The 14,833-nt window shown below is 40.8% G+C and overlaps 1 protein-coding gene across 1 annotated transcript in view; it reads right to left on the bottom strand.

Annotated features, from left to right (window-relative positions):
• LOC128740614 (SPEG neighbor protein-like) overlaps positions 1-14,833 on the bottom strand; it is a 57,303-nt gene that overhangs the window by 32,717 nt on the left and 9,753 nt on the right. The window contains exons 3-4 of the mRNA XM_053836175.1: positions 14,004-14,120; positions 10,366-10,459 (exon numbers count right to left, since the gene is read on the bottom strand). Of these exons, the coding sequence (XP_053692150.1) occupies positions 10,366-10,459; positions 14,004-14,120 (211 nt within the window). The remainder of the gene's footprint in view (positions 1-10,365; positions 10,460-14,003; positions 14,121-14,833) is intronic.

The raw sequence follows: 14,833 nt of genomic DNA, 5'->3' as shown, positions 1-14,833 counted from the left end.
ATAAGCATGCATCTGCTTTTATAGCTAGGCAGATTTAATGGAGCCGTCCACCTGAGATGACGTAGACGTAGAGCGAAGCGGATCAATTTTCGCTGAATAGCCTCAATGCGTTGAGTTTCGTTCTGGTAATAAGGAGACCAGACGATGGACGCATATTCTAGGACAGGTCGCACAATCGAGCAATATACACATTCACGATAGCCCGGATCAGAGAACCCGTCATTTTTAACTACAAGCTACGCGGTACAGAAATCGAACGTGTCGACCAGGTAAAGGATCTCGGCGTTATTTTAGATAGCCAGTTATCGTTTAAACGGCATATTTCTTACATTGTGGACAAGGCATCCAGAACATTAGGATTCGTCTTCCGCATCGCTAAGAGCTTCACTGACGTCTATTGCCTCAAGGCATTATACTGTGGACTCGTCCGTTCGACTCTTGAGTACGGTTCCGTTGTCTGGCATCCATATTACCAAAACGGGATGCAAAGGATTGAATCAGTTCAACGCCGCTTCTTACGCTTTGCTCTCCGTCGTCTACCATGGCGAAATCCGTTCCAGTTGCCGAGTTATGAAAGTCGTTGCCGTTTAATACATTTGGAGACACTACAGACACGAAGGAACATCGCAAGAGCTCTGTTTGCTGTCGACACGTTGCAGGGAAGAATTGATTGTCCTGCTATTCTTGGGGCGATTGATCTAAACGTGCGTCCCAGGGCACTGCGGAACAACTCAATGCTGAGGGTACCTTTTCAACGCACCAACTACGGACGAAACAGCTCATTGACTGGTATACAGCGAGTTTTCAATCGGGTTGCATTCGCTTTTGATTTTAATTTGTCACGTGAAACGGTACGTCGTAACTTCTCTATGTTTTTTTCAACAAATGACGACTAAGAAAATTGTTAGTGTTTGTAATTGTAATTTCTTGACAGTGTGTGTTAGATTAAGCTACTTATCCATCATTGGGACTATAGTCTGTTGATGTCGACTTAATAAATAAATAAATTAATGAGTAGAGTTTTCAGACAGTAAACATCCTTAAACTTCTACGCAAAGCGAAATAAAAAGCCCAGCTCCGAAGAGGCTTTTGACACGATGTAAGCGACGTGATCCTTAAAGGTTAGTTTAGTGTCGATTAGGATTCCCAAATCCTTGACTGTTGATTCGCGCTTTAACTGCACACCCTCTAAGGCATAGTTTAAGTGGAATAGTGATTGTCTTCGACCAAAAGAGATTATCGAGCATTTGGATACATTAAGCGACATGCGGTTCATTTGGCACCATTCTGCAAAAACTTCCAGCTGTTTTGACGTAGGACTACGTCTTTGTTTACTATACTGGGACTGGGTAGCACTTTGTAAAAACGAGAAATAGAAGTGTAACGTTTGAATGAAATATTTCAAACGCTAATAGCTACTATACTACTGAACGAAACATAACAGTTAATATGTCGTTGGATAGATAAAATGTCCAGCAATTTTATAGTGACATACTAATAATAATTTTTTATACGCTAAATAGTGAAAATGTGTGTAAAGATTCAAGGTCGAATTTTTCCATACATTTCCCTTGTTATCGCCTAGCTTCACAGGCACGGACGACAATTAGATACACCAAAGGATTTGGATCCAAATGATAACCTTGAGAGCACTTTGTAAGCCACACCCCTTTTCCAATCCAATCGGCAACATCGATGGCTATTGACGGCAACACCGGTCCCAAAGACAAGCGGAATCAGAGGGCAATGGCCAACGTGAATCCCACACGATGCACTTAACATTACATTTTGCATTATCCCCATCGCAGACATGCGAAATTGTTCGATAGCTTGCTCAATCAGTGTCGGACTATCATTTAAGCAGCAGCAGCCGATATGGTTTCCTCCACCACCTACACTAGCTTACAAGCAGCAGCGGCAGTGCCAGTGACTATAAAATGGTACTCTTGGTTCGCCGTCTGCTCATTCATCGCACAATCGCACTGACGGACGGTCAGTATTCACCATCGACGGCTATTGGTGGTGAAAGCAACGGCATTTGGCGGCAAACACCAGCGATCGGAGCCAACAACGATAGCAATCGGGAGGTAACAACGATAGCATTTTGGCGGCTATTGCAGGCAAATCCAAGGACCTTTGCGGCATCTAATGTCATTTTCGATGACACTTCGAGGCACCCAATGGCATTTTGGCGGTTATTTTCGCAAACTAACAGCAAATGGAAACGGATCGACTGACGGGCAGCAAATTCAGCAGTAGGCCGTTGTGGTCTTAAACAGTTCTTATAAGAACTATAGTAATTGAAGAATGAAAAGATTTTTCTACATTTTCTAAATGGTTAACGTTCCAACGTTCCATGGAAAATGCTTGCTCATTCAGCGTCGGATAATCATTCGAGCAGCAGCAGCAATTGATCTGGTTTCCCCCACCACATACACTAGCTTACAAGCAGCAGCGGCAGTGCCAGTGACTATAAAATGGTACTCTTGGTTCGCCGTCTTCTCATTCATCGCACAATCGCACTGACGGACGGTCAGTATTTACCATCGACGGCTATTGGTGGCGAAAGCAACGGCATTTATAATAAGTATTATATGACACAGTCCTACGTCACCATTTCGTACAACCCTTAGGGCTGTATACCTTGTAGTTTTTGTAGGAAAAGTGCATCTTGTGGTTGTTTTATAGTGTAGTATAGCTTTAAATCGTCGGCATACGAGAGTTTCATGCAATTCAAAATGAAATTGACATCGTTCATATATAACAAGAATAAAAAGGCCCAAGATGACTCCCTTGTGGAACGCCGGACCAAACTGAGAATGGAGATGAAATATGATCACCTATTTTAACAGATATACTCCGACCGCTTAGGTAAGATTGGAGCCAAAGAAGCAAATGTTCATTCATGCCCAGTTTATCAAATTTAGCTATCGCTATTTGATGATTAATAGTATCAAATGCTGCGGATAAGTCTGTGTATATTGCGTCCACTTGATTGCCAGTCTCTATTTGGCGTATTACAAACGACGTGAAGCAGGTTAAGTTGGTTGACGTAGATCGTTTTGGCATAAATCCGTGCTGATCAGGCGAAATGTAATGTTTGTATCTCTGGACTAGCTCTTGAAGAATAATTAACTCGAACAGTTCAGAAGTGGCACTTAACGCAGCAATGCCTCGATAATTCGATACGATTCGCTTGCAACCTTTCTTAAAAACAGGAAAAACATACGATTGTTTCCAGCAGTTTGGGAATACGCCTATAGCTAAGGATAAGTTAAATACTGTTGCAAGAGGTGTCGCAAGTGTCTCCATGCAGCGTTTCAGAATGACTGACGGGATACCGCCAGGGCCGTGTACCTTAGATGATTTTAAGGCTTTTCCAGCTGATATAAGCATGTCAACGGAGATAACAAACGGCAATGCGGGTGCAGAAAGTCGGGGAACGTTTCCGGTAGCGACAATTACATCCTGCGGTTCGAGACGTTCATTTGTGAACACGTTACTAAAATGAGAACGAAACAAGTCTGCGATGTCAGCAGTGGAGTCGGCTTCGAATAAACCATTGGACATCATGGAAGGCAACCTGATTCTTTCCGTTGCTCATTCACGTGGCGCCAGAAGCTTCTGGGGTTTGCCTTGAGGAGGCGTTGCAGATTGTTCTGGTACGCGTTATACAGGCGATCGTTAAGTAGTTTATAATTAGCATTTGCTTCTAAATATCTTGTCTTCGTGGTTTTAGTGCGATGCTTACTGTGTTGTCTAAGGGCAGCACGTTTCACCGTTTTAAGATGCTTCAGATCGCGGTTGGTCCAGGCTGGTTTAGGTGATACACGCTTAGTTTTTACGGGTACAAACTGGTCGATAGCATAGAGGAGTTGTAGATGTTTTCGCTTTTCATGTATCACCTGCCTAATTTTATAACTAAGCATCTTATACACGATTCCTATCTAGATACCTAACTACCTAGTTGTAAGATTGAGCGAGCGATATAAGAAAGTATATACAGTATCCTGAAAATTCGCCTTTTGATCCGAGGGTCCTACGGCTTAATCAATACCAACAACACGAACGGCTGCTGGAGGACGACGACGTCTGGTCAAGAACGGCGATAGTTCCTTTGGGGCTCCCAACAGCATCGACCGACCGCAAAAGAACTTTGAGAGCCCCAGTAGCGCTTCGTAGCATATGGTCGATTGCTGGATGGATGACAACTAGAATGCCGGCGGCTCGCTTACTTCGATAACGACCGCTGTAGGAGATCAAAAAAACTGATGGCGCCCCTACTTCGAAAATGACTACTGGAGAACATTGTGAGTTCCTACGGTGCCCTCTACTTCATCAGCGGTTGCTCGAGGACGTTGAGGATCGCGGCGGCGCCCCAGCTTTGACAAAGATTGCTCAAGAACGACGAGAGTACCGGTGGTGTAAGGGCAGGCCGTTAAAGGACTTTGGGAGACCAAGCAGCGCTCCGTAGCAGATAAACGGCTGATTTCTTTTTCCTGTATGGACTCATCACTGCGACCAGTATTGTTGATCTATTGTGATATCGCCCGGGTGGTTGCTGTATAACATGCACTGCATTTTTCTGGTATAATCGCTATTGAACGAGCGATATGAGGCTGATGGAGAACGTCAAGACTCCCGGTGGCGCTTTAAATAAGGTGGCAAAAAGAAAATTGTATTGCCACATTTTATTCATAAAATTCACAAAAAATACCACACTATTGGAGAATGAAATGAACAAGGTTCCGGAAGAAAATATAAATAAAATTGGCCATCCAAAGCTTCAATGAATTTATGAATTTCGACAAAGTCTCACTTTTTTTGTAACACCACCGGTTTTCTTGATCTCCTACAGTGGTTGTTGTCGAAGTAGGGGAGCCGCTGGGACTCTCGTTAGCACCCATCCAGCGGTCGATCATATGCTACGAAACGCTGCCGGAACTCTCAAAGTTCTTTTGCGGTCGGTCGATGGATTTAAGAGCACCAAAAGGACTCTCGCTGTTCTTGATCAGACGTCATTGAAGTAGTGATCGCCTCTGAGACCCTCGGCCACCTCCAGCGGACGTCTTTGAAGCAGGTTGTTCCGCCTAGACTCTCCAGCAACCGTTCCTATGCTACGAAGCGCTGCTGGAACTCTCAAAGTCTTTAACTGTCGATAGTCACACTTGGGATTGGGACCATCACCGGTACTCTCCCGGTTCGTTGATAAAGAAGGGACTGCCGCCAGGGCCATTAGCGTCTTGCAGCGGCTGTTTTCAAATCAGCGGGCTCCGTTAGAACTCTCGTTGTCATCCAGCGATCGTTGTCGAAGCTAGGGATGCCGCCGGGACCCTAGACGTCCTCCAGTAGCCGTTCCTGTTGTTGATGTTGGTTTGGCCCTAGGATCGTCGGATTAAAAGGCGGATTTCAGGATACTGTAGTATATACTTTCTAATAGTGTCCGCTTAATCTTACAACTAAATACCTAGATAGAAATCGTTTATAAGATGCTCAGTTGTAAGATTAGGCGGGTGATATATGAAAAGCAAAAAAAAAAATCTACAGCTCTTCAAAATGGTCTCAAATTTGCAAATGTTGACCGATTTGGCTGAAATTTAGACCAAAGCCTTAGGATTGAATATAGAACAAGTGGTGTTGAGCAGAGAAATGTAGGCCATTTTGAAGATCACTTTAAGGACCCCCAAAGTGAAAAAAATTTCGTTTTTTAGGTGAATTTTATATTTAACTAGCTGACCCGACAAACTTCGTATTGCCACAAATTAACCTGTGTTGTACATAAATCATGAATCTCGGATGATCTTTGTCACAATCTCGAGTTTTGTAAGCCCCCCAGTGGGCGGCGCTTCCGACGGCGGGTCACCGGCAACACTCGCGACCGGCTCGTCCTGAATGATCTAGTGTTACTATAGATAGTTTTTGTGGTCTTGTATTGACTAATGTTTTATGGAAGAGTCTCGAATTTCTCGAGTTCGATTAGTTTTTGAGTTTCGCAAAAATTTCTGTTTTATTTGTATGAGAGTCCATATCCCCCTACCACAGGGGTGAGAGGTCTCTAACTATCGTAAAATAAATTCAAGACTCTAAAATCTCCCACATGCCAAATTTGGTTCCATTTGCTTGATTAGTTCTCAAGTTATAAAGAAATTTGAATTTCATTTGTATGGGAGCTCCCCTCTTAAAAGGGGAAGGGGTCGTAATTCACCATAGAAAAAATTTCTGCCATCTAAAACTTCCACATGCCAAATTTGGTTCCATTTGATTGATTAATTCTCGAGTTATGAGGAAATTTGTATTTCGTTTGTATAGGAGCCCCCCCTCCTAAAACGGGGAGGGGTCCCAATTCATCATAGAAAAAATGTTTGTCTCCAAAAACACCCACATGCCAAATTTGGTTCCATTTGCTTGATTACTTCTCGAGTTATGTGGAAATTTGAATTTCATTGGTACAGGAGCGTCCCCCCTCGTAAAGTGGGGAGGGGTCCTAGTTTGCCAAGGAAAATATTCTTGCCCTCGGAAACCTTCACATGCCAAATTTGGTTCCATTTACTTGATTAGTTCTCGAGTTATGCAGAAATTTGTGTTTCATTTGTATGGGAGCCCCCCTCTTAGTGGAGGGAGGGGTCTCTAACCATCACTAAAACCTTACCTGACCCCAAAAATCTCTACATGCAAATTTTCACGCCGATCGGTTCAGTAGTTTTCGATTCTATAAAGAACATACGGACAGACAGACAGACAGAAATCCTTTTTACCTTTGTTATAGTATATAACAAAGGTTTAGAAATTGGTCGAAAAACACGAAACTGATCCGTGGCCCGGAGGGCCGAGTCACATATACCAATCGATAGAGCTCAACGAACTGAGCAATGTCTGTGTGTGTGTATGTGTGTGTGTATGTGTGTGTGTGTGTGTGTGTGTGTGTGTGTATGTGTGTGTGTGCAGCTCATTTTCTATCGCCTGTTTCTCGGATATGGCTGAACCGATTTATGCGTTATTAGTCTCATTTGAAAGGTATTATTGCCTAGTATATCGCAATTGAATTTCTTCGTGGTCCGATGTTTCGTTTAAAAGTTATAAGCAAAAATGTGAAAACTACGTGACACGGTTTTCTCCGGAACCACACAACCGATTTCAATGATCTTAGTACCAAATGAAAGCTCTTGCTAAATTATAAAAAATTTCAGGAAGTTTTATTGAAAACAAATAAGTAGTTTAAAAGTTATGCTTAAAAACGTGTTTTGACAAGGTAATAATTATCGCCTGTTTCTCAGAGATGGCCAAGCCGATTTATGCGCTATTAGTCTCATTTGAAAGGTAATATAGCCGGATAGATCACTATTGAATGGTTTTTTGATTGGACTTTTAGTTTGAAAGTTAAGAGTAATTGAAATTACACGTTAAAATTTACAATACTTTGTAACGATTTTAACCAAGATAATTTATCTAGTTTCAATTGTTTTAGTATTAAACGAGAGGTCTTAACACTGCAAATGTATTTACCAAATTTCATAAGGATTGGTTCTACTGGTCAAAAGATATTTAAAAATGATTGATGAAATTTATTCAAGAAAACCTTAATGACCAAACCTTTAATTGGACTAAACATTTAAAACAGAATAATATAGTAAAAATGTGTAATTTTTCAACGGATGTTTCTTTGCAGCAGTTAATTAATAAAATATAGCACATTTTCTTACACTTTTAGGGTGACCGTGAATCCACCTAATAGGGTGACACAAATTTTTGTTTTTTACATGCGTCCAAAAAAATAGCGTCTTCACAAAAATTCTAGAACACTAAAATAAGCAACTTTGCTGCATATAGTAACTATCTGTCTCTTACTGGTTGCGAAATTTAATGATTTGTTTGAAGAAACCACTTTAAAATCAAGCAAAGCAAAGCCATGGGTGTAAACGTCCTTCAGAACTTGACCCTTCTTTATCGACAGACTTCGCAGCCGGTTATTAGAGTACAGGAAAATTACGGGGCTAGGGCAAAGATCCTATTAACTCTGTAGCGACACCGATCAGTCGAGATTCGAACATACAATGACTGGCTTGTTAGGCTAGCATTGTACCCCGAAGCTAACAGCCACTTTAAAATCAGATCTGCTCAAAAATTCGGTATACGATGTTTTCATTGCTTTCCTATATTCTATAAAGTAATTTATAGCTTAAAATACACTCTGAAAATTGTTTATCGCTAGAATGCATATGGATGATAACTAGCACAGCGTTAACAAACAGTTGAATTAAATTCCGAAGACGTGTCGATTTCTTAATGATCATTTCCAGCTCAAAACGCTCAAACGTGAAAATAGTTTCTTTCTAAACCTAATATTTGACGAGCAGCATTCCAAAAGGTCTCTTTGCGACTCGTCCCGTCGGTTATTACGGCGGCATAAATGCACTTGAATGCGTCTATTTTGCATGAAACGGTTACTGGTGTTATTGGAAAGCTTATCCTTTAGAATAATTGGGTTGAAATCTATTTATGCCGCCGTAATAAGCATAAGAGAAGAAACGCAAAGAGAATCTCTCATTTGCACATTGGACCTTTTGACATGTTGGTCGAGATTTCCAGGTTTATCTGTAAGTAAAACATAAAAAGGTTTGACAAAACGGGTCTTTTTTAAAAAGGAGAGGTTTGGTTCAAATCCGTGAAAGTCGATTACACGGTTATCGGATACTTTGTATGTGTTGACTCCAATAGATAATTTTGGGATTTCATAACTGAATAACTTGAGAACGGCTGAGCCTAAGAAACAGTTTATATAAGAATTTAGTTCAAAGTGATGCGTATATAATTTGACTCTGTCAGTTTTATGAAAATTACAAATTCAAATACAAATCAAACATAATATTTTAACTGAAAATGCCTATGTCAAATGACATATAAGATGGTATAACAAAGGTTCCTTTCACCACTAGGTGGATTAAATCGGGTTTTATAGGTATAGATCATTATACCTTTGGCGAAATCAATAGTTTTACGTGGGTATAACAATCAAGAACAAATAAGGTAGTCTAATATTTGCAAAAATCTAAATATTACTTAGTACCCAACACGCTCCAAATAATACGTTTACTTTACAAACCGACAAAAATATTTCCTTTAGCAATTCTCCAAAAAATGTGGCAGAAAGTAGTGCACCCTTACAACCTGACAGCTGTTTTGTAGAACGTATGATTATGATTTGTATGCACTTTTGGCATTTTTTATGAAAGGTATTCTTCCAGTAGAGTCTTCCAAGCACCCGATGCTGCAAGTTGAATAACGACCATGCGTCACCATTTATATTTTTGTATGGACGAAACGATGGAGGCGCACCGTTCACTATATTCATGGAGAAACCTTCCTTTTGGAATTGATAACTAAGGGGCTATTTAGGCCCGTAAGTTACAAATCTGTTGAGAATTACCATTATTTTACAATCTAAGCAGTTATTAAGTAGCATATTCACACAGTAACGAGGAAGTAGGGTCGCTTAAAAATAATTTGAAATTAGTGCTGAAAATGTCATCTCATTCAATAAAAGTCTGCGATTGGCAAATCTGCGTAGACCATCACTGACATGCCTCGGCTGCGGTATATTGCCCCATCTTTTTTTTTAAATTTAATATAAAAAATTTCAATTTCACAAGGTGCAATCCGTCAGCCCGGGGATTTTGGCAGTAATTCAATTTATTGCTGCAAAACCAGATCCAGCATCATTTGCTTGCCCAATTTTTATTTGCTAAAACATGCTTTTAAATTAACAATACCTATACTTCTGTTTGAGGCGCTTCTGGTTCGAAAATATTTGTATTAGTTAAATAATGATTCTGGCATATTTAATTCACATCCGACCGAAAATCAGAACTGATAATAAATATAAGAGACTAATTAATAAGCGTAATCAGTTGTAGCTACGTGCAAAAAATACATACTCAACCATCTTCCACAATGTTGCAACAGCAGAGCCATTCTAATCGCTCTGGTTGCTACCCGCAAAAAAAAGTATCCAAACAAAATAATTTTCCGATCCACCCCAGGCTTGGAACGATTCCCGATACGGTTCGGTTCGAAATAATCTCTCGCCTGCTGCTGCTGTTGTGTTGTGTTGTGTGCGTAAAATCAAAATAATGACAGCCGTGCTGACCTTCGGTCTCTTAATTTGAACCCCTCGACGTGTCGTGCCGTTCCGCACGGTCGTGCTGGGAGGCTCGTTTTGGTTGGCTGCCGAGAGTGCGTCCTGCGGGAAATGGCACCGAAATACCGGATTTCGGATATACGAATCGGGTGAAGGAAGAGGGGGTGTGAGGTGATGGGGTCGGAATGAAACTAGAGCGGCATGCGATGCGAAAACATCAACCCACTTACCGACAACGGACAGTGTCATGGAGTATCCCACCGGGGGCGTTGTAGATATCTGACACTCGTACACTCCCGAATCCCGTGGCTGCGGGTAGAGCACCTACAGAGAAAGAGAGAAAGAGAAACATAGTAAAAGGAAGGAAAAGAAACGGAATCAGATAATTGAGTTGTTGTTGGGGGCGAACGGTTGCTCCGGTTCTATCAAATGTACTACACAGTTCCGTTTCTGGGCGGCGCCGGTCATAGGGGAATTATGTATAACGTGCCCCCCGTGGCCAATGTGCCCCCCCTTCGTTTTTCGCTAAACAAGCGAAATTAAAATGCAAAACCACCCAGAAACCATAGTATTTGATGGAACTAGCCTACTATGCAAGTATGACAGTTGTCACATGCTGTAAAAACAAAACAAAAATAAATTTGTTTTTGAGCAGCTTCCGATGTAACTTTTGGCGTCATTTCCATAAGCTATTTTCTTGTCAAAATCTGTAAATAACCGGTTGTTGCGATTCGATTGCGTAAAGTGAACTTCAAAATGACATCCCTGCTAAAAATAACGGTATGAAACGCTTGACTTGCTTTAACATTTAATATTTTTTCAAATAAGTAAAAGCAGGCCAAAATGCCCCACTTGCGGTGGTGCAATTTGCCCCCCTTGCAAATGTGGCTTTAAAACTATGTAAACAGATCTAAGTTGAAGTCGATTGCCATTATTTAATTCAATTAGTATTGTAGAGTAACCGTGGTGGGAATAATTTATTACCAACGTCCAAATTCTAGGTAATTCAACTACCCGGTACAAAACGCCACAGCTGCGTATAATGTGCCCCATGCAGAAAAGAAAAAGTGCACCAGAAGGCCGAAACTAGGTTTATTTTACATAAAATAACGATATTTTGCAAAACAAAGGAAATAGTTTTACTTTCTACAAAATAGAGTTGGTCTGTCATTGGTAGAAATACTCAAATTACCGCATTGGGCATATTATACCGCAGGTGGGGCATTTTACCCCGCGCAGACGAGAAACACAACATTTAGGTGCTTTTATTAAATAATTCCTAGCATGTTTATTCCACAATACTAAATGAAATAAACAATTGCAATTGGTTGTCAGCTTAAGTACCAACATATACACGTAGTTGTAACGTTAATTTGGGGAAGTATAACGGAGATATATCCATTTATTCTTAGGGGGGGCACATTATACACTTTTCCCCTAATTCTTTTCCATCTCGAAGCGCTTTGTCGGTCAAGAGGTTCGTTTGATTAGAAAAATGTTACGGGTCGGGCAAGGGCCGCCGCGTTGAGCGAAGATTGATTGGTGAGTTTCACGGGTTGGAAATATTCGGAAGGACTGTAAACGTTTTATTGTTGTTTAAGTTTTTATAAGTTTCTTCTCCTATTAAAACAATATGGATTGAAAATCAGTTTAGTTACTATTGCAATTGCAGTTATACTAAATTCAATTAAGTTGAAAAATTCCACAAATATGCTTGTTACTCATAAAAGTCAGGTTTTGAATCATAAATTCAATTATTAGAGGTCGTTTGCTGATGCATGAAATATTATTGGCTCTTTCTGGGCTACCAATCAACCATGCAAACTGTTTTAAATTGAATTTGTATTCTACAGAAATATTTGAAAAATGAAAAAAGTAAAAAAACACAGATAGATATCAGGGACAATGAGTGTGAAGCCACAGGACGTATTTGCAATTCATAATGAAATTTCCATCGGTTCAGCGGATGTAGGCATAGAAACGCAACTGTCGCTGTCGTTGCTGGATGCATGGAATCATCGCCGCTCAAATCACTCGAAACTAATCCGAGCGCAAACCCGAGGAAGTCTAATTTGACAATTGAAAACACTCAATTGGGTGGGTTAGTTTGAAGGGTGGAAGGCTGGCCAGGCAGGCAGGCAGGCAGGGGAATGCAAAGCAATTACCATCGGTCGGGGAGAAGACCGTTTGGATGTGACACGCTTTTGCTCTGCGGCGGCGACGTCGATGTCGATTTGCCGCATTTCTGACCGAACCGAAATGAAATGGAATGTCGGGTTGATTGGATCCTCGATAGTGCTAAGCGATTTTTCCTGCGGAATGCGACCCCAATAAGGGAGCGGGATAATAATTTTCTGATAATGACACCAGTCGTATCATGCTGCCTTAACGAATATATGCTTCGCGCTGTTGGAAATGAAATTCCTTAACCCGCTCGTTCATAATAAAGTCGTAAAATAAATTGGAAGGCAGTTATATGATAGTCAGTAAGCAATTTGCAGTATAATAAATGATAATGGTGCTCTCTTTAGTTAGTTAATTACCAAATAACTTCAATATTAATTTTTGCTCAACCATACTTTAAAATTTGACCCAAACTCTGCAATGCAAGGATTGCACTATTCCGTTAAAATTCTTCTGACAAGATTTATTGCTTTTCAAACCGTCTATTCGGGTGCAATCAACCGTGAGATGGAACACATAAATGTCTGGATTGTGGCTCAAACTGGCCACAGTAGAACCGGCTCCAGTGTTTGAATCGGAATCAAATCGTTAATCTCGACAACACATTTCTCATCCAGCACAAGTAGAGCTACTAGCGATAAAACGCGCGGCGGGCTTTGTTGTCCTATCATGATCTTGATCCTAACCCGACAGCTTTGTACGTTCTGCCAGTGACATTCGATCCAACAGTGACAAATTGTTTGCTCAAAGCTTGTAGAACGATTGTGCAGTTTTGTGCTTTCCAATCAAGATTTTAATGGCACCAATTGCAGCGCTACGAGCTAAGAATAAACCACCAGTGAAACGACGTTTTCTGGGTTCGAAAACACGTGAGTTACTGATGCTCGTTGGAGTGAATGGTTCAACCTGCCCATCAATGTTGATATTTTTTCTCCACAGTGCTTTTCATTTTTCAAATGCTGCTGCATTTTTTTATGATCAAATACAATCTCATCCAGCAAATGCCGGAATGCATTTCATGTTGAACTCTCTTTTCAACTTATATGTTATATCACGCTGCAGGCTCATTTACTTTATTGCATTTTGAATTTCTCATCACTGTAATCTACTAGATACTTTTTCCATCATCTACATTTACTAGTAAAGTAGGTCATCGATAATAACAGGTAAAGCTATTCTATTGCTGCATTAACAAATTTCTCATTAAAAAACAAATCCAATAACAACGTTAATTACAACTGATAATCACAAAAGCAATCTGCTTGTTTCATCATTTTCTCCTAGAACGTCAGCATTCAGCTCAACAGCGAACGGTTAACAGTTAATTTTTATGATCAACATTTTGGCACCCGGGAAACGACATATCAGTTCGGTCGTGTTGATTACATCTTTACAGTGGCTACCCACACACGTCCGAGCCCGATGACAAACGTAAAAGTCATCCCCTCCCCCTGGCTGCCGTGACACCATGATAATATGATTAACTAAACATTCACTCAATCACCGACACCGACATTCTAATGGCTTCCGCACCCGGCTTTTGTTTACCGCTACCGTCTGAGGGTAGGCGGACGGTGGTAACGGTAACGGTAACAGGGTTACGTGGTGCGCGGGAAAAGCGTGGGAAAAGTTTCGTAATTTGATTTTAGATTATCATAAACAGCCCACCCGGGCTCGGACTTACCTTCAGGGACCAATCGTCCAGGGCGGGATTATGTACACTCTGGTACCTCTGGTCGGAAGTGTAGGTGGCCTTGCCGACTGTGAGCAGGTGCAGGTCCCGGTGCCGGATCCACGATACCTGTGCATGGAAAGAAAGAACGAGAAGGAAGGGAAGCGAGAGAAAATGGATTAATAAAAAACGGCCCTGGTTTACAATAGATGGGGTAAATGAGATTAATTCGTTCTCCGGGCGTGATTTATTGACGGCTATGAACTGATATGATCCGGGAATTTGACGCTAATTGTGACGCTATAATCGGTTGAGCGTGAATACTTCACAAACGTTGCAACTAGTCATGATCTGAATAGGTTTTTATACGGTTGCGCTCGTGCGCTGCTCGAACATCAAACGTCACGTAAAATTAAATTGTATGAATTTCATTACGCTTTCGATTGGTTTCATGTTAAGCGTTTATCAAAGTGATACAACGTTTGTTAAACTCAAATAAAATTCCAACCTTCAAAATCCGTCCTTCAAATGCTGCGGCGAAAATTTTGTGTCTTTTTCCACAAAATCTATCAATGCACTGTAGTCCAGAAAGCCAAATTATTAGGTGAAATAAATTGTTTACTCAGTAGTCGTTGATTTTAGACTATTTACGTGTTAGCAACAAAATCTTAATTTAGGATGCCGCTTTTTTGGCATAGGCTATTTTAGGGTGACGCTTAAATTAACCAAGATCCAGAAATTATCTACGAAACGAAACAAGATAGAGTGATATTCGCTTCAGCAATTTTATTGCTAGAAGTATTTTGAGTAATATTGTGGAAGACGGAATCCCTCTATCTCAA

Source organism: Sabethes cyaneus, chromosome 3 (genome assembly GCF_943734655.1).
Source record: "Sabethes cyaneus chromosome 3, idSabCyanKW18_F2, whole genome shotgun sequence".
NCBI classification, from domain to species: domain Eukaryota; kingdom Metazoa; phylum Arthropoda; class Insecta; order Diptera; family Culicidae; genus Sabethes; species Sabethes cyaneus.
This window is presented reverse-complemented; position numbering and strand designations above follow the sequence as displayed.